General features: G+C 33.5%; 1 protein-coding gene across 1 annotated transcript in view; it reads right to left on the bottom strand.

Annotated features, from left to right (window-relative positions):
* Positions 1-230: 230 nt before the first annotated feature.
* The window catches only part of G2E3 (G2/M-phase specific E3 ubiquitin protein ligase), a 67,143-nt gene continuing 46,774 nt past the window's right edge, over positions 231-20,599 (bottom strand). The window contains exons 9-16 of the mRNA XM_054577904.1: positions 20,113-20,229; positions 17,164-17,288; positions 16,924-17,056; positions 14,272-14,579; positions 12,301-12,482; positions 8,885-9,057; positions 1,754-1,944; positions 231-602 (exon numbers count right to left, since the gene is read on the bottom strand). Of these exons, the coding sequence (XP_054433879.1) occupies positions 346-602; positions 1,754-1,944; positions 8,885-9,057; positions 12,301-12,482; positions 14,272-14,579; positions 16,924-17,056; positions 17,164-17,288; positions 20,113-20,229 (1,486 nt within the window). The 3' untranslated portion in view covers positions 231-345. The remainder of the gene's footprint in view (positions 603-1,753; positions 1,945-8,884; positions 9,058-12,300; positions 12,483-14,271; positions 14,580-16,923; positions 17,057-17,163; positions 17,289-20,112; positions 20,230-20,599) is intronic.

Raw genomic sequence — 20,599 nt, 5'->3', positions numbered from 1 at the left:
TAGCATCCTAGAGCTAATCCAAATTTACACAAACAGTGAATACAAGTCTTTTTCTTATATATACCATGCTACTTTACTTGAAGAAAGTCTGTACAGACATCCTAAAAGTAATTATATTGAACATTATAAAGCATGTATACTAACAAAATTGAAAAACATCAACTTTGGTACATCTTAACAAAATATTTTTTAGCCTAAATGGCCAAAATATTCCTTTATGTTCACATCAACAATTTTATTGGACCAAGAAGCTCAGAAGTGTGTTCAACAGTGATGATGGACAGATTCTTGAAACAAAAATATCCATAGCAGCTTTTAAAGAAGCATCTCTTTGTTCAAAACATGTTAATGTCCAATATAATGAGAACTTTCTTCCTTTTCTAGTCTTAGAGTGTTTCTTATGGCAAAGTCCATTTTTTCTTGAAATTCTTTATATGTCTTGGTGATTGGAAGAGCTAAACAGTTATTACACTTGTTTCCAACAGGAAAATCTATATGGAGGCACTCAATTGAAGGAGTGGGTTTAAATCCTGCAGGTGGAATGGAATTGCAACCAGTTGCAAAAACAAGAATGTCTTCCATTGTTGTTGCAGATTTACCATCTGAAAAGTTTACCGAAAAGAGAAAGAGAAAGAAAAATAAATTCAGTATATATTGCTACCATCATGACTCTTCCCCAACTCAATTGGGAATGTTGAAAGGCAGGGACTTCCACATTTATCTCAGGCAAATTAAATCACTAAGTCAAGTATAGTAAAAGGAAAACAGTACTTTCAATAAATGTTTATTTGAATCTCAAAGTAAGACTCACATCATCACTTAGTTGAACTACTTATTGTATATCTGAATGCCTTCTCTAATATAAAATTATCATAGAGTACAAAAGGTTCAGTCATGAAACTCTATCTTTTTGGAATATGATGCTAAAAACAATTTTAAACTATTTCTAGGGCATCACTGTTTGATAAACTAGTTCAGCGATTTTTAAGATATTTTTATTTCATGACACACACAACCACTCATTATTAAAAATTTGCAGCACACCAAAAAATATATTTTTGCCAATCTGACAAAAAATAGGTATAATTTTGATTCATTTACACTGGGCAGCTATTGTGTTGGCTGTTGTTATTTTTTAATTTGATAATGTAAGGGAAAAGAGGTCAGTGCCCCTGACTAAATAGTCAGGCATTGCATGTTTCAAGAACTCCTGTGCATTACCAGTGTGCCTCTTGAGTCATACCAGTCAAAAAGTACTGAATTCAACAAATACAGAGAAAAACTAAATGGTGTAAAACAAACAAACAAAAAAACCTAGCTAAGAGATTTAACTAAAAGTTAATTTTTCCCACTCTATTAAAGAAAATGATTTCACATTGCTAATGATCAATGGTAAATATCACTCACTATCATGGCCCTAACCAATGAATGAAGAATAATTCAGTTTAAGTATGAAAAAGATGAAATAGGCAGTTAGCTTTTAGGCTATTCTATGCAGTAGCAATCACCCATATATTTAAAATTCCTAGGAAGAATGCCTTTCACTTCAAATTATATACAGGAAAACTTTACTGTGTAACCTTTCCTTGTCACTTTCAACTCAAGTCATATAAACTTGTTTTTAAATGTTTCATAAATATGGAGTTAGCCAATGACAGTTCTTATTATCAAAAAGCAAAACTCAAAAGAAATAAACTAAAATCCTGAAACAAACAGTCTAAGACAGTTAGGTAAAAATAAAACATCTACATACCCTCAACAGCCTGTAAGTAACTGTTCCAAAACCCCAAACACTGTGCATCAGATAATGTGTGTACTGTAAAAAGATCACTAAGGATTTTTGCAGAAAGATTCTCAGGTTTATGACAAAAGATGCTATAAAATGCTTCCGGATAAGTCTGAATTTTCTCCAAAACACCAAGAGTTTTCAGACCCTGCTTAAAACTTAGGAGAAGAAAAGTAATGAGTGAACATTCATACATGTGTTTGATATTACAATACGGAATTAACATTTCTAGCTAATTTACTACCACATATACAGAGAGGAAAGGAAAACGATAAAAAAGTATGGGTATACTGTATGTGCTATGATACTTTCAAATAAGCAATATTTTAATATAAAATAAAGCTTTTATATATCTACAATATCTGGCTGTATAGTTTTAAAATTAAACTAACAATTTTTAAGAGGAAGAAAGTAGACATCTGAAGTATTTTACATGTCAAAGCTAGTTAGTATAAAATGAAATTGACTAGCGAAAGCAAAAATTGCAAACCGTAGCAACATAAAAATTTAAAACATAGCTAAAAAGAAATTAACAAAGGAAACAAAGTGGGAAAATTATAATATTCATGACAAAACTAATTTCTAAATATACAAAAAAATACAAATCATTTTTCTAAAAGAACAATCCAGTGGGAAATGAGCAAAATGCATAATTAACGAAATGCAAGTAACAAATGGCTTTTTAAAAAACGTACATTCTCACTGGTAAGGAAAGCATGAAGGTGCTGTCAGACTGACTAGGCCCCATCTGTGGCTCTGGACTCCCCATCACAGGTCCCCTTCCACACTGATCCACCTCCCTTTCTACTGGCTCTTCCTCAGGAGTGCATAAATGTGCTTGTCTTTCCCATTTTGAATAAGGAAAAAAAATTCAGTCAATTCCATCAGTTTCCTTCATTACAACCTACTTGAAAGACATCTCTATTCACTGTCTCCATTTCCTAATTTCCATTCACTTTTCCTCCACTTTTGTCTACATCTCAGGAAAAACTGCCTTTGAATGATCTTCCTCTTTGGCACCAGTCTCCTGGTTTCCTCCTTTTTGTCTGACCAGACCCATTTCAGTCTCTTACAAAAAGCTTTTTTCTTTCCTTTGCCTATTGTTGTTTGTCCCTCATGGGTCTGTAACAAGGCCAATTTCTCCCATGGCTTCATTTACCAGGTATAGGCTCATCACTATAAAATCTACTCTCTCCAGAAATACATCCAACAGAGTACTGGGCACCACAAATTCCAAGCACCTAGGTTATGATGTCCAAAAGAAAGTTATTCCTTACTACCAAAATCTGAACCATAAGGGACAGTAAATGCCTCCATTTCATCTATCAAATTAATACAGCTAAATCTGAAAGTCAACCTTAACTGCTCTCTCTTCCATTCCTAATTACCAAGTCCTATAAACTCTCTTTTCTGAATCCCTTTATCTGCTCATTCCTCCATATACCCACTACCACCCTATTACAAACCACTTGCAGAGGAACTGTTGTACCAGGTATATAAATCTCCAAGTTCATGCTATAGCCACAGGTATGTGCCAGAAATAAACCCAATACTGTCATCCTGAGGTAGGTTGAATGGAGGTCCCCGCTCCGTCAAAGATATTTTCACGTCCTAGTCCCTGGAACCTACGAATGTGACCTTACTTGGAAAAACGGTTTTAGCAGATATAACTGAGATCTTGAGACCATCCTATCTGGATTATATATGTTCTGGCCCTAAATCCAATGACAAGTATCTTTGTAAGAGACACACAGACACAAAAGGCCATGTGGTACAGATTCAAAGAACTGGAGTTACACAACCACAAGCCCCTAGAACCTGGGCATAACAAAGAATAGACTGTTTTTCTAAATTCTGAGGAGTGTAGCCCTGCCAGCACCTGGATTTGGACTTTGATGCTCCAAAACTGTGAGAGAATAAATTTCTGTTATTTTAAGTGACACAGTTTATAATAATTTTTTACAGCAGCCACAAGAGACCGATATACACACTTGTCCATGAAACAAAGTCCACACTCCTTACCATGCCTTCCAAGGCCCTCCACAGTGCCACCCTTGCCTTTCTTTCCTGCTTTTAACCTTCACCTTCCATTTATCTTTGAAGCAAGTTTCAGTCAAAATTAAGTTCACCCTTAAAATTTTTTTAAATTAGGAAATATTTCAAGCTTACATAAAAATCCAAGAAATAATAGAAAACCACAAACTGTCACTAGAATTAAAAGATATGAACATTTTGTTTGCTCATATTATTTTTATGAAAAATATTCTATTCATTCAACTAAATCCTGTCCTCTTATCACTTTCCCCTCTCTCCCTCTACAAAGGAAACTATTTAAAATTGTTGTTTAACTACTGTCCTAAAATTTTTACTATAGTCTGCATTTTATTTTCATTTCACTATGTATGTATCCCCAAATAATAGCATTGCTCTGATTGTTCTGAAATGTTTATAAATGGTACAACACTGTATTTATTTTTCTGCAACTTGGTTTTTGAAGAGTAATTTTCACTTGTAACTATTACTATATTAGGGAACTATTTCTATCACTTTGGGCAATTGTACTGCTTTTTAAAAATTACTTTTTTACTTGGTTTTAGAGGAAGGGAGAGTGAGAGTATGAGTGTGTGTGTGTGTGTGTGTGAGAGAGAGAGAGAGAGAGAGAACATACATCAATTTGTTGTTCTATTTATTTATGCATTCATTGGTGGCTTCATGTATGTGCCCTAACTGGAAATTGAAGCTGCAACCTTGGAGTATCTATCAGAAGGACGCTCTAACCAACTGAGCTACGCGGCCAGGGCCAATTGTATTGCTTTTAAAAAATATTTTTTTCTTAGTTCTGCTGTGGTGCCAATTTTCATATTTACTTTTTTAAAATTCTTATTTATTTTAATTGCATGAAATCTTTCTTAAAAAAAGTTACCTCTTAAGATTTTAATAGGCATATTTAAAATATTAAGTGACTCCATGTACAGTAGCTCCACAAGACCCCTTAGTAGATGCCTGAAACCATGGATAGTAACAAACCCTAATATACTATATTTTCTCCTGTACACACAACCTTTCTTCTTAGTAATCAACTTCTTCAACTCTGCTGGAAATGTGGCAGCAGTTTCTTTATGGGCAGTGAGCAGACACAGCCCCTCCAGTAACCTTTCTATTTTTCAGACCAAAACTATTCTTGAATCTGTGTAACCACACCCTTACTTGAAGTAAATGGCGTGGTGTCACTTGTTCAGGAATCCCTTGCCGAAGTCTTCATATAAGCTCAATGTTTTCTGGTCCAGTGTGTTGCCATCATTCAGAACAAATTTTCTGCTCATATCTTCTATCCACAATTTAACTCCTTTTCTATCTTAGCTGAGCAGTTTTTACACACTGTGGCTATAATTTTGCCATTTGAGGTGCAATGGCAAAACTAGCATAAATTTCTTTTTCCTTCTTCATAATTTCACAGATGATTCACTCTTACTATACATCTTAACAACTTCAGCTGATTTTTTTTTTATTCCTTACTAAGGTTGAGAATGTTCAATTTTTCACATAAAGGAAACACTTTATAGCTTCTCTTTGCGTATCTGAATTGCCAGTATCATTACTTTTGCACTTTGGGACCATTATTAAATGTATCCAAATGTCCTGACAATAAGACTCTTAAGTAGTATAATTTTCTTATGAATAGAATTACCATTTATAATTATGGTTAATACACAGAATAGCCCAACATAGTATAAATTTTGATGTGGTTATTTTAAATTTTGAAGTGCATCTCTTAATGAGATAGCTGTACACAATGTTTATTTCCCCAAATAGTTCATGTATCTACAGATGGATTTTTTCTGATGGATTTTTCTGGTTGCTAAGTCAGAGAATTCATCATTTATTTCTTCTGTTTTGTTTTCTTTTCACAGATATCACTAATCTAGATTTCAGAGAGGGCTTCCCTAATCTATGTAACTGGTGTTTAAATTAAAACTGAATGATAAATGGGAGTTAGGCAGATCAACATGAAGAGGGCAAGAGAAAAGCTGAAGAGTAATCTCTCCTATGTAAAAGATAAAAAAATTATATAGCAAAAAAATAACCTTTTACATATACATCTGAACTTATAAGAAAAGTCTTACAGATGGCGGAAATAACAAGGAAACCAAAATTTTGCCAAATTCTGCATGGACCCCCATGTGAAGCAAAGATATTAATAAGTAATTGGTTTTATGATTCATAGCTCTTGTAAGTAGAGTGCCAGGCAAAAGCAATACACAGCAGCTGTGCTGAGAAATTTCTACAGCCTGTGCCTAATGGGAATGCTGAAGACACATTGCTAAAGAAGAGGATTTCCCAACAGAAGACAAAACATGCAAACATCTATTAAAGCAAGTATTGGGAATAGCACTCAAAAAAAACAAACTGAATGAAGTAAAGTATTAGTGCAGTGATTTAAAATGAAAACAAGCAACTGAAAAAAAATGAATCAAATAACTTTTCTGTGTTGAAAAATGATCACAGGCATTTGTGTAATGGAATAATGGAATAGACATATTTTTCTCTGCTCTTTCTGCTAAGTACAGTAAAAACCCTAGACATTATATATAAAACAAATGTAAGAAGACTGAAAGATGGAGAGATGAAAGCAGATCAGCTGGGTATCTCAGGACCCAAGGAACACCACAGCAGAACGAAGAGGAAATCTAGACATTCTTATATGAAGTAAAACTAAGAAATGTGTCACCAGCAGATCTACCCTAAAATAATGCCTATAGGAATTTTTTGAAACAGAAAGTGAGTTATTAATGGTATACTCTTGGAATATCAGGAACAAAGAAATAAATAAAACTGAAAGCATGCTGCCTTCTGTTTTCTAAATTATGTTTGATAGTTGACTCAAAATTTATAACATCCTATAAAGTGTTTCACAATGTATGTGGAAGAAATTACATTATAAACAGCGAAAGGCAAAGAGACTTAAAGAGAGGCGAGGCTTATAAAATGTTGACAACAGTAGACTTAGGTTTTTTAAAAACTACACAAAGACACACACTCAACAGCACTCTAAATAAAAATGAAATTTAAAAATTCAACCCATAGGAAAGCAAGAAAGATGAAACAAAAACGATCATGGAAATGAAAACTATTAAAAGAGCTATATAACTGTTATTTTAAATTGCAATATTAAAAATATATTGGGAATTATATCCTTTGAAACTATTTAAGCTTATGATGTCATATTTAATTTGTAAGAGTGCTAGGGAAAATCTCAAATATACATCTATAGAAAACTGGTTCAAAACAAAACAAAACAAAACAAAAATGATACATCAAAACAACAGATTTCTGTAGGGCTCTTACAAAGACTGAGGATTAGGTCTGTTTACTACCACTGAGTAATCTCCAGAATAAATTGACAAGTCAAAAATGAACAGGGGGGAAAAAAAGGGTGGATGGTATCTTATCCAATTAAGATAAGTGAGTACACATACACATATACTCACATATTTATCTGCTATTACTGAAAAAAAAAATGAAAGGATAAACAATAAAAGCCACTAAAATGATTACTTCATTAAGGGCATAGGAGGCAGATGTGGTAAAGAGAAAAGCTGTATTTCATTGAATACAATTTCTATCATAGAGCTGAGTTCTTTCAATACCCTTTCATTATAGATCTGACTTTGGGACCACATAAATATTTTACATAACATTTTTAAAAAATCAAATTTTAATTGAAACCACTAAAAATAAAAAATGAATAAAAGAGTATACCCACTTAGTAGTATAATATAGAAAGGAACTATTACAAATGACTTTAAAACATAGTAATTTGATGATAACAGCCCAGAACATAACAAAAAAATAATTTTAACCTGTTTTCAATATCTATTACTGGTAATAATGTTGGCATTGTTATTCTAACACTATTATTTATAAAATGTGGAATAAGTCAAGTGAGTAATCATTTCATATTCTAATTCTTCAGTGCCTTTAAGACCTGGGATCTTTCAATATGGGACAGAAAAAGTTAAACATCTTGTAGTAGTGAATTTGAAGTATCAGTATAAACTCATAATATATTTTATCTTAAAAACAAAAACAAAACAAAAACACCTGCATTTCCCAGTTTGGTCCACTGAAAAGGCCTAGAAACAATGACCAACCTGACATTCCTAGATCAAAACTGTAGTTTTAAAATATCATTTCCCATTGAAAGAAACAAAGATCCTTCAGATCAAAATGACAAAATGAGACTGAAACACATTATTACACCATATGGCAAGATGGCTATCAAAGACCATTAAGGGTCAACATACAAAAGAAAAAAAAAACAACTCTCAAAGAAACAACATAAAAAGGCTTATACTGGCCAAAAACGAGACAATTTGAACTTCAGTAAAGATAATAGCTCTAACAGTTTCAACACAAGTATATTCAGATCTATGGATTAATGATACTGAAAAAAAAAACAAACATGATCACTTTGGAGATAACATGATGTCTGATAATAGCTTGAAAATAATACTGGAGTTAACAGCAATGGTAGGATCCATGAACAAGACTGGCCACAGGTTGATTGATAATTGTTAGATAATGGTTGATCACATGGTATACCATTCCGTTTTTGTGTATATTTTGTTTTTCAATATTTAAAAAAAAAAGTATGAGGGCATATAGAAATTTTGAAGCTTCTTCAAAGCTTGAAGAACAAAAAGTTTGAGGACCAGTGTTCTAAGCTAAAGCAAGAATCCTATCTACCGTGTTAATCAAAGAACACTTAGTACCTCTTACCCAGCAGACTACAGTGCTCAATATATATTGTAGTTATTAAATGAGTGAGTAGAGATGAAATAGTTGGCTTATGTGGTAGGAATTTTTAAATAATTTTTACTTAGAAAAATAATTATAAATTGAGACAATGATTACTTTTCCTACGTAAGTATCATATACTTATGCAAGTCTAGAATGGTCAGAAGAGTAATCATCTGTAACAGGTTAGTTTTAAAGCATTGTTTTAAAATAACATTTAAATTTTTTATCAAATATATCTCACATTATAAGACAGTTAACATGTAATTTGAGAGAATCTTTCACATATAAATAACTTACCTTTCAAAAGGTGCTTGGACTCTCTTAATTACATGGTAAGCAAGTATATCTTTTGCCAGTAAGTATTTATCACTTAATGATGTTATAAGTCTTAGACATCCAATAAACTCTAGGTAGCTATAGCACTCATTCATAACTGAGTTTAAGTCAGCTATATTTGTTGCAGTATTTATCTGTAAGGAAGAAGAAAATATACCCAGTTTCCCCTTTCACTTGTGAATGTTATTTACATTTCAAATGACATACTACTTTATCCTCAATTCTTGAGTACACCAAGGTGGAGTGAAAGCATACCAAATAATTATTTTTCTAGAATATTTGACAATTTAGTTTAATAAACATGGTATATTTCTGCCTTCAAGAAACCTTGAGTATAATGCCACTTTAATACAGGCAATTACTTATATAAAACACAGTAATTGACATAGAACAGTTACACAACACTAGAGGCAGGAGAGAGAACCTGAGATTTTATGGAAGAAAAGAATTACCAGATGACTTAGATGAATACGATCAAAAGAATATTTCAGTGCACAGCATAAACAAAGGAATACTTGACCATTTATGTGCCAGACACTTTCATATAGGTTAACTCTTGAACAAAGTCACAGAGGATGAAAGATAAAAATAGGAGGCAGTCAATAATCTACCGAATGGAAAATTTCCTTGCTATTCTTTTCAAAATCCTCTTCTCCCCAAGATTTATATGATTCATTCATTCATTTCAGATTTCTGCTGAAGTCCCCCAAGTTCTTCCTGACTACCTGGTTCAAAATATTACCTTCACACTCTGTGGGTATATATGGCCTCATCCTCCCAAACCCACCACCAAGAATTTTAGTTGGGCCCACAGCCAAACTTCCCTTGCAGCTAGATGTGGCCATATGTGACTAAGGGTGTCCAAATGGGATGTGAATGAAAAACGTATCAAGCATTGCTGTACTCCACTTTCTCCCTTAACACAAAGCTTGAGCCATGGAGATGCTGACACTATCCTAAGTGATTACATAACAATGAGAGGATAAAATACAGTTTCCTGGATGACTAGGTGTACCATAGCTATATCTTTAAAATAGGAGTCAGGAGTCATTTCTGTAAAAATCAGATAGCATTTTATATTTTGTTGGACATATTTGTCACAGCTACTCAACTCTGCCATTGCAAAACGAGTCGCAGATGTGTAACAAATGGCTGTGTTGTGTTTCATTAAAACTTTACAAAAAGAGGCAGCAGACCCAATTTGACTTATATAGCCATAGTTTGCCAATCCCTATCCCTAAAATCTAGACAACGGATTTGAGAAACAAATATCTGCCATTTTTTGAGACATTGGTTATTTTTGGATCTCTTTGTTTTAGCAGCTTAGCCTAAGCTTTAACTTATTATACCCCAATCATTCTCTAGCTCCTTTCTCAGTCTTATTTTTACAACATATTTTACTACATAATAGTACAGTTGACCCTTAAACAGCACAGGTTTGAACTGTGCAGGTCCACTTGTGCAGATTTTTTTTCAATACTATCATCTCTCTGCATCCATGGTTTTGCATTAGTAAATGGGGAGGGCTGACTGTATGCATTGTTCTATGACATTTTATATAAGAGATTTAAACATCTGAAGATTTTGGTATCTGTGGGGGCAGGGAGGGAGGGAGTCCAAGAGCCAATCCCCAGCGGATACCAAGGTATTTAATTATAGTTAAATTTTGGGGGAATCAAAAATTATATCTGGATTCTTAACTGTGTGGTGTTAGGTGCCCCTAGCCCCTCATGTTTTTCAAGGTCAACTATATATTATATATTTATTTGTTTATCTTCAGTCTTCCCTCTAAAAGGTAAATTTCAAAGAGGCAGGGACTTTGGTTCACTACTCTATACTCAGGGATAAAACAGTCCTGGGTATGTAGTATTTGTTGACTAAATAAACAAACATCAAACAGGAAGAGAGTCTAAGGGCTCACAAATACAGGTCTGGGAATCACTTAGAAAGGTTATGGGTGAGCAGAAGCTTTCCAAATACTACAGAATGAGGACTGTTAAGACAACACTGAAAAACACCTAAATTTGAGGGGTAGGAAGAAGCATTAAAAAAGACAAAATAGTCAGAAGTATAAGGAAGTGCAATATTAAAGGAAACAGTAGAGAGGAATTTGATGACAATGGTGATTGCAGAAATCAAAGGAGATAAGGAGATTAGAGAGAAAAAAAAAGGGCAAGATATTTGAGTGTGAAGGTCTAGATCCCTGGATTATGAACTAGCTAACTTGGAGAGAGTGATGGTGGGAACAGAGGTCTCCCTCTAAGAAGTTAAGAAATCCACAGGAAAGAGGAAGTGAGGATAAGGTTAGGCTTAAGAAAATTAAGCCTAACTTCATTGCCCAAGTCACACAGCTTATAGTTTCTAGTTATTTCAATCTAAAATCTGACTTGTAAGCATTTGCTTTTAACCATTAAACTATACTGCTTTATTAATTGAGACAATGAATGGATACAGCAGGCTTAAGTAGGAAGAAGGTTAAAGGAAGAAAAGGTGAATGGCTTTCATTACCTCAATTAGCTTCCAAATCAGTAACATGTAAGCAATGACACACTTATACAGCATTGTGATAACTAAATTGAGTTTGTACATATAACATATGCAGTACAGAATTCAATAAACATTAACATTTTTTAGTTGGGAACAGTGAGTCTCCCCACTTGTTGCCATACAGAAAAAATTTATCCTGGTCTTTCTCTTAACCTAGCACCCATATGTCCCTACAGCAGGAAGCAGAAGTTTTCTGACTGGAATACTAATTCCTTGCTCTCTTCAGATCCACTGCCCACCTGCAGGAAAGCATACTTTCATCTACTATATAGCATGCAACAAGAAATCTGCCTTCCATTGTCTCTGACGGGGTAGATAAATCCATCTCATTCTGAGAAATGTTAGCAAGCCATTCTTGCTATAGATTGAAGTCACATTATCCAAACGGTTTTATCAACATTAAACCTGGGATTTTAATCCCTAACTGTCTTACCTTTACATCTACCTTTTGACTGGTTATGAACTCTGCTGGTAAATAAAAATATTGACAGCTCTTAACTAGTCCACAGAATATTATTATTCTATTGTAGATCCATTATGTATATTTGAATATTCTTAGAATGTAGTCTACATTTTATTTATTTTTAAGATTTTATTTATTCGTTTTTAGAGGAAGAGGGAGGGAGAAAAGCAGTGATGTGAGAGAGAAACATTAATCAGGTGCCTCTTGTACGTGCCACAACTGGGACTGAACCCACAACCTAGGCATGTGCCCTTGACCAGGAAATGAAACAGCCACCTTTTGCTTTGTTGGATGACACCCAACCAATTGAGCCACAATGGTCAGAGCGAATGTGGACTACATTTTAATAAACATGCATAATTCTTACCCTGATTATAATCTGTGCCACGTCAAAGTCTGAAACATCATCGAAAATTGGTAAGGTATTTTCTGGTCCATAAACAAGGCAGTTAAACAAAGTTTTAGAAAAGAAACCAGGTGAAGGACCCCCATGTACCAAAGAAATGGCAAGCATTTTGCCAGCTTCATAGTAAAGATTCTCTTTGAGAGCTGTAAATAGATGGAAATACATCAAATACACTTTAATTATTATAAGATAACCATCATACATAAGGAATACATATATAATAAATTAAAAATAAAAAAAAACCTAAGCATTAGGTAAATGAAAAATAATTCATGGAAGCTATAACATGTATAAAATGTTTCACATAAAATATACAAAAAATATTTTTCTGAATACAAAGTAACAACCTATTGTAGAAAAAATATACAGAAACTAAAAAAAAATCACCTATGAGCCTACCACCATAATTACCAATGTACATACTTTGGCATATTTGTATCTTGTGTGTATATAAATATTTACATAATAATTTGACTTCTGCTTTTTCCACTTTACTATACATTTTTTATATTATTCAAAATTACTGAAATTTACAGTTAAGGCAGGCATTAAGATTAACTTATAAATGTGCAGCAATATAAACCATCCCTTTAATTATTGGTACCCTCCCTGAGTGACATTATACAATCAACATCAATTTACCTATTGTTGTTTATATATATCTTTGATTATTTGATTAGGATAAATTAGGATAGATACAGTATTAGTGGCTCAAAGGATATGGCTATTTTTAAAGTTACTCATATATAGCGCTAAATTATGTTCCAAAGTGATACAAATTTAATCTTAACGGTATATGCTATCACAGCTTTCAATATTTTTCAGTTGTCATTTAAGATGTTTTAGCTAATTCAATCAAGTCAAAAGGATATCATGTAAATTTTCCTTGATTGTTTCTAAAAATTTTTCAAAGCAACTTTTTAGTAATCAATATTAACAATACTTGAAATAATAATAAAATCTCAGTAACTTTATAAGCTATGTATTAGTAGTCACATTTTACAGTAGAAGAAACTAAAATCCAGAGAGACTATATAATTAATCTAAGGATATAAAGCTACTTAAGTGATGTGAATAAAATGAATTCAGATTTTGTTCCTTAAATTCAAGTACTCTCCACTGTACCACAACTACCTTGAGTTAACATTACTGATTACTTGGAATTTTTTTCTTTTTCCCTTAAAGGAAGTTTAGAATTGAACTGTATGTAGTGTATATAGCACAAATGATCCTCAATAGTTTCTCAATTATTTCAATGATGCTTCAGGCAACAGTGAGGAAGTTCTAGGGAATATGTAGGAAGAAATTCAATTGTAATGAAATAAGTTTTCTTACTTTCAAATTTCCCATTAGAGCAAAAGTGGTATGAAAGCTCCTAAAGTGCTAGAATTAACTAGTGTTTTGAGATGCCTGTTTTAATCACATTAACTCCTCACTAGAAGACAGAAAAGTATCATATACATAATTAATTGCATAAGAAAAATTCTTGAAAGCAAAAGTACATTTAAAAATCTGTTACATGTGGACCAGAAAATTATGTTATAAAAATCCTAGGTTGTGAAGAAACACGCCAACTGTAAATTCCAAATATCTGAACAAGAAGGACTTAGATCATCCATCCCATTTTGCCATTTATTCAAATAAAATTATAATAAATATAAAATACATTTTTAAGAAGTTAGTTAATTATGGAATTACTTCAAGTAGGATACTGCTATAAAGAAATTAAGAACATTCTTAAAAACAATGTTTCACTACAAAATTTGCTTTTAAAAATATCACTCTCCACACCCCCTATTTCTGTGATTCTATCAGTATTTTATTAACAAAGTAAATTATACATTCTAATCACATGTACTGTGTATCAATTCTAACCTGCTATCTCTTTGTTTACACAAGGTATAGTCAGTAAATTCAATAATAAACAATTACCTTGAGAATTTAGGGACAAGTTCTTTGACAAGGACCCTTCAAACAATGGTGAGTTCTCAAGATGGTGCATTAAACGACTTAGAAATTCTTGCTTTGATCCAGAATGCTCTATTCCAAAATTATCATTTTCATTAACATATACTACTTCAATTGTGTATGAAGGATTAAACTTTTGATTTCTGAATCCATTTAGGGCACTATTCCAGATGTCCGCTTTGTTGATATAGAATCTTTTAGTTTTTTTAACAATCTGAAACCCTAACTCTATAATTATTGTTGAAATGTCTCTTCTAAATTTGTTGCCTTGCCTGTAAAACATGAGTTTAAACACAGAGGTAAGGACTCTAAAATACTTTATGTGACATGGCAGTTATACAGCCAATTAAAAAAAAAAGATAAAAAGGGAGTTCTTTCCCAACTCCCACCCAAAAAGCAGACAATGGCTGCCACTGGAACCCAAAACAGTTATTTGATAACCTTATTTCAAAATTTTTTATCCTCTCTCCCCAGTCTCCTACCAAATTAAAATCATCTAATGTTGTAAATGATTTTGAGTATGTTGATAGATGATTATTTCAAATTTGATCAATTCGGTAGTCAGAAGCCAAACCTTTATGGCCTATGGCTGCAACATACACTTAACTATATCTTAATTCATGTTCACTAGATCCTTTAATAATAGAGCAAACATAGTCTCTGCTTACTATACCAGATAACTATACTTTGAAGAAATTACAATGTACTTTTAATGATAAAGTTAATTAATATAACTAATATAAACAGATCTCACAACCCTATAAGTAGTGCTTTATAGTCTACACTAGTAATTTTCAGGTTGTGATCCCAGACCACCACCAATAGCAGCAGCATCTGGAAACTTGTTAGAAATGCAAATTCTTAAGCCCCCCAGCGGATAAATGGAATTGGAACCCCTGAGCACGAGGCCCCACAACCTGCCTTAAGTAGGGTTCCAGTCTACTATATAGACTAACTCAATTGCTCCCTACCTCAGTTGCTCCATCTGTAACTAGAATTGATGTACTCAAAATGATCCTATTTGGGGATGTCATGGATCATCTTTCTACATCAAGTATAAATTTTTCCCTACTAAAATACTATAATGGCCTAGTGTGGCCTAGGTTTTATTCTTGTAATTCCTGTTTGGTCCAGGCAGGAAGTTTAGTGTAGCTTCTACCTAACTGGCTGCCATCTTGGATCCTCCTGTTTTTTTCTTTCTTCACAGAACCCCCTTTTCATTAACCCAGGTTGAGCAAAACCAAAATTGTTTGCAAGATAATCCTTCAGAAATACAGCTTTTTGTAGCAATTCGATTCCTTGCTCCTGCCAGGAATGGGAATACTAATGCTATTCTAGAATATGATGGAATATTAAAGCAGGAGCAAGGAATCAAACTTCCTTGGTATAATATCTTTAGTAACCTAAATATTAAAATTGCTTAAAACCATGAACATCTTTTTTGACACTAAAATATAAAAATATTTATAACAAAATTTTAGTTAATACAGTACCTTAAAACAATTGTTCACTTTTTGAATAGTATTCAACTTCTATCTGCAAATCTAGTTATCAAATATTTTCAGAAAAATTCTCGTCCTGCCCTGGCCAGTGTGGCTCAGTTGGTTGGAGCGTTGTCCCATAAACCAAAAGGTCGTGCGTTTGGTTCCAGTCAGGGCACATGCCTAGGTTGTGTGGGTTAGGTACTGGTCAAGGCACGTATGAGAGGCAACTGATTGATGTTTCTCTCTAACATCAATGTTTCTCTCCCTCTCTTTCTCCTTCCTTTCCCTTCTCTCTAGAATCAAAGAGCATGCCCTTGGGTGAGGACAAAAAAAAAAAAAAATTTTTCTTGTTCTTCTAAGTTTTAACTTGATATTATTTTTAACAAGAAAATATTTCCTCATGCTAAGCTACTCATGTTACTTTAGTCTATTTTTCTCCTATTGGCTACAACAAGGCTCTATAAACTTTTTTTATAAGCCATATATACTTAAAATCCTAACTAGCTGAACAAATACCTGACACAGTATAAAAATGTAATTCTATCCTAAATGGTTACGTGATTTTGGAAGTTATTCATTTTTCTGTCTTATGAAAACAAGCATTAATACAATAATACTTGTAAGTATGCCTTAAACTTCCAACACAGCTGACATTAGACCTGACATTGACAGTAAATACATTAAACAAACTATTACAAAATAAAAAGAAAACCCTCTATATTAAATGATTCCTTCCTTTTTAACAAAGTAACATGGTACCATGTTATTTTATTTTCCTGTCTTTCTCTGTAACCAAATAACAGTTTGAGCACATTTTCCAGATCCGTGTTTTTAAACTATCTTGAAAAATCTATAATGAAAAAACATTTTACATCATGACTCAGTATAGGATAAAATACAAGTATTTCATACATTCTTTCTATTTGCAATGCAATGTGATACTTTATATTCCTGTTTCATTTTCTTTTTTAAATGTTGGTTGCATGACTTCATAATCAAATGTTGGGTCCTGCTGTTTGAAAAAAGTTCTTCCAGACCACTGTAAAAATCAGCTAATATTCTAAGTGTATATAGCCACTTCCTAATTAATTTTCTTAGAGGTTTATATTTTTCTCCAATTCAAAATACACACCTCAGCAGATCTTTATGCTGGGCTCCAGGTGACTGTCTGGGTAATTTAGGTGATGATCCTTCCAACAAACAATCATTTATTCCAACATTGTTAGTGTTGGGTAATGTATGTTTTTTGGCTTTTTGGAAACCCCCTGCAGATTTAAAACCCAATGTGAACATAACAGAAATATAGGTAGAAACTTTTTAATAATATACATTTGAATAAGAACACCTTTACTCAAAATTACAAAATAATTACCTGAATTGTAGAGAATACCTCTACATTCCAAACACTCCCAATTTTGTTCCCATGACTGTAGTGAGGAACAGGCTAAATGTGTTCCACTAGAACCACAACACTGACAGCGCTTTATTTCCCATTTGCTGTAGAGATAAAGAGAAGCAGATGTTGACATTCTGGTATTAACTTGGTCAAATTCCAACCACCCACACTGCCGCAGGCCTCACTGTCCGCCTCACACACACAACCAACCCAAAGGATGTAAAGTACAGTATCTGCTTTGATAGTGTATTACTTTTCCTCAAAGCATTTTTTTTATTTCATTATGTTTAAATCTGCTCCTCTAAATGTTCTCTAACTCAAATATGTACATATATATGAAGATGCACATACATAAAGAATATACACATCAGAAAGAATATGATTAAAGAAAAAAATGTTTCTTTTATATTTGGAGATGACTGTGCTCATAGGAAAATTGCTATGCCAGTGTATCTGACATGGAAGAAGCATTCAGCAAGTATAGTACCATGGCTAAAATATTATCTTTCCCACCTGAGATGAGGCATCATTTCCTATAAAAAGCTTGCTCAGACATCTCAGGTACTGTCCACTCAACAGGACCCAGACTCCCTAGCTGGCCCATCTTTGTATTCTCTCTCAGCTGTTCTCCCACTACCACCATGTTGTATGATGTGTGCTGGTCCATATTCACATTTTCTGTCTGGGTGTGAGTGGGGGTTGTTGGGCCTCATCTTTATTTGGTTATGAGTACACTTTCTCTATAAAATGGATATACTCCCTGACTGTGTAGACGTGTAGGTGACGAGAGAGGTAACTGGATACCCTGCCCTCTGGTGTGTGTGGGCGAAGCTCCCTTTGTGTGGATATGGGTATGCAGGTGTGCGTCCTGTGTCCCAGTGACCCCTTCCCCAGATAGTTCTGCCAACTAATGATGAGAAGAAAGATGATAGCTAACACAAGTGCTTATTATATACTGGGCCCAGTTCTTACTCTACATGAAAAGTTTAATCCTCACATTTTACAAGGTAGGGAAAACCACTGTTATCTCCTTAAAGAAGAGAAAACCAAGGCATAAAGGAGTAAATAACTTGCCCAATCAAGTTCACCCTGCTGGTAAGTCTAAGAGTGAGGCTTCCAACCCACTTTACCTGCCGCCAGACCCATGCTGCTAACCTTTATACCATGCTGCCTTTCAGCAAAACTACCTTCCTGTCACTGGGATGAGGGGGAGAGATTACAAAGAAAACATTTAGAAAGCACATATCTGTGTCCCAGGAGAAAAGGCAAGGGATGGTAATCTCAAGTAGCTGCCAGAAAAAAATGGAGTTGGTACCTATTGATGGGCCAGTGGTTTACAAAATATATATATATATGTATATCAGTTAAATAAAACAGCCTAAAAGAATTTAGAAAATATCAATATTAACAAATGCAATGCTTCTTAGAACTCTAAAGTGCTTTTATTGTTTGCATTATCTGTGCCTCAGCACAACCCTTGAGAGGGGTATTATTACTGAATGTAAAGAGTTACCATATTAAGTTATATACATGCACATTACTCGACATCTTCAAAGATATCTCTGCCCTTATAGAATTTTTAGTCTAACAACAAAGACAAATTAAAACAATGCAATTATAACAAGCATAGTGAAGGGAACACCCAGCCCAGAATGGGAAATCAGGAGTGCTAACAGCTGCTTAGCGGAAAACTTCCAAAGCTACCAAGACTTCAGCTGAGTCTTCACAGGTAAGTAGTAGCCCATCCAGCTAAATCACTTTCCATGAGGAACAAGGTTCCCAATATCCTGCTCTATACTTTAAGTTTCACCTTGCCATGTTCAAATACTATTGTATAACAGAGATAAACATTTAATGAAATTTCCTATAAGACTGGCTTTGTTACTTTTTATACTGCATCTTAAAAAATTAAGATACTCTTGATTTCTAGTACCCAACACAGTGTTGTACAAACAAAATGCACAAAATGATTGTTGATTAAGGTTAGAGTCAATATCTACTGACATTATAAAGGAATAATCAATAAATTTCAAATGCAAAACCCTTCATATAGTGATCCAAAAGAAACACTGCTAGATTAATCTAGTTAAATTAACTTCTAGAACAGGGCCATCCAATAGAACTATAATGCAAATCATGTATGTCATTTAAGTTTTCCTAGGAGCCATATTTAAAAGGTAAAAGAAACAGGTGAAATGAATCAGAATGTTTCAAAAATATTATCATTTTGTTCAACATGTAATCAATATAACATTATTAAGATATTTTCAGTTCTTTTTTCTTACTGTTATAGGCTCCCCAAAATTCTTACGTTGGAGTCCTAACAACCCAGGACCTTGCGATATGACTGTGTTTGGAAATAGGGCCTTTAAAGAGATAATTAAGGTAAAATAAGGTCATCTGGGTAGACCGTAATCCAGTTTGACTGCACAGAGACACAGGCACAATCATGTGAAGATATAGCTAGAAGAGTCATATACATGCCAGAGACTGGTTTCAGAAGAAATAAAATCTGTGGATACCTCTATCTTGGTCTGGCCTCTAGGATTGTGAGAAAACAAATTTCTATTGTTTAAGCCACTCAGTTTGTGGTATTTTGCTATGGTAGCCCTAGCAAACTAAGACACATTCTAAGTCTTCAGTGTTCAATAAACCCACATGCGTAGTGGCTATTATATAGGAACAGCGCAGCACTAGAAAACAGAGCCTTATGAAAATGTACCAAGGAAATAAGTTGAAATTATGCTGAGTGCAATAATTTTTCTGTGAACAAATACAAATATACATTTAATCAATATACCTCATCTCAAGATAGAACTTCAAACATTGTAAAAGCAAACACATTTCACTAACTATAACTCTGCTTACTAAGCTGAAGGTTTCAGTAAGAACACTAATTAAGCACAAGGGAACTTCCCAATATACCTATTAGGCACATTATAGTCTCTCCCTTCCTTGCAACGACATCTTCGTACATCACAATGCTCATAGTGCTGCAGAAGCTCTTGATAAGCATTTTCCTCTAATTCCCAAGATGCATCTCTGTAAGTGAAGCAATATTTAAAATATACTTTGACCTAAAATGTTACATAAAAGGATTAGTAATGAACCTAAAAATAAAAACTTTTCACGTACTTAGGAACGAGGATAAAATTTGTTCTTTTTAGGATTAATCATTCTCTTCAAGATATAAATCCATTAGTGTCATTTTATCCTAAACTTAATTAGTCTCTCAGTGAATTTTCAACTGCTAAATGAAAAATTAAGCAGAAATTTTCTTAACTTACATTTTTAACATTTCACTGCCACTTTTTAAAATTTCAAGTTTACTAACATTTCTCGATTCCTCATCTTTAAGTATTAAGAAAATTCTCATACATTTTATTTATTTTTTGTTTTTGACACTATTACA

Source organism: Pteronotus mesoamericanus, unplaced genomic scaffold, assembly GCF_021234165.1.
Source record: "Pteronotus mesoamericanus isolate MK-2021 breed Mesoamerican mustached bat unplaced genomic scaffold, CSHL_Meso_final contig_46, whole genome shotgun sequence".
NCBI lineage: Eukaryota > Metazoa > Chordata > Mammalia > Chiroptera > Mormoopidae > Pteronotus > Pteronotus mesoamericanus.
The sequence above is the reverse complement of the archived record's forward strand: the minus strand, read 5'-3'. Positions and strand labels throughout refer to the sequence as shown.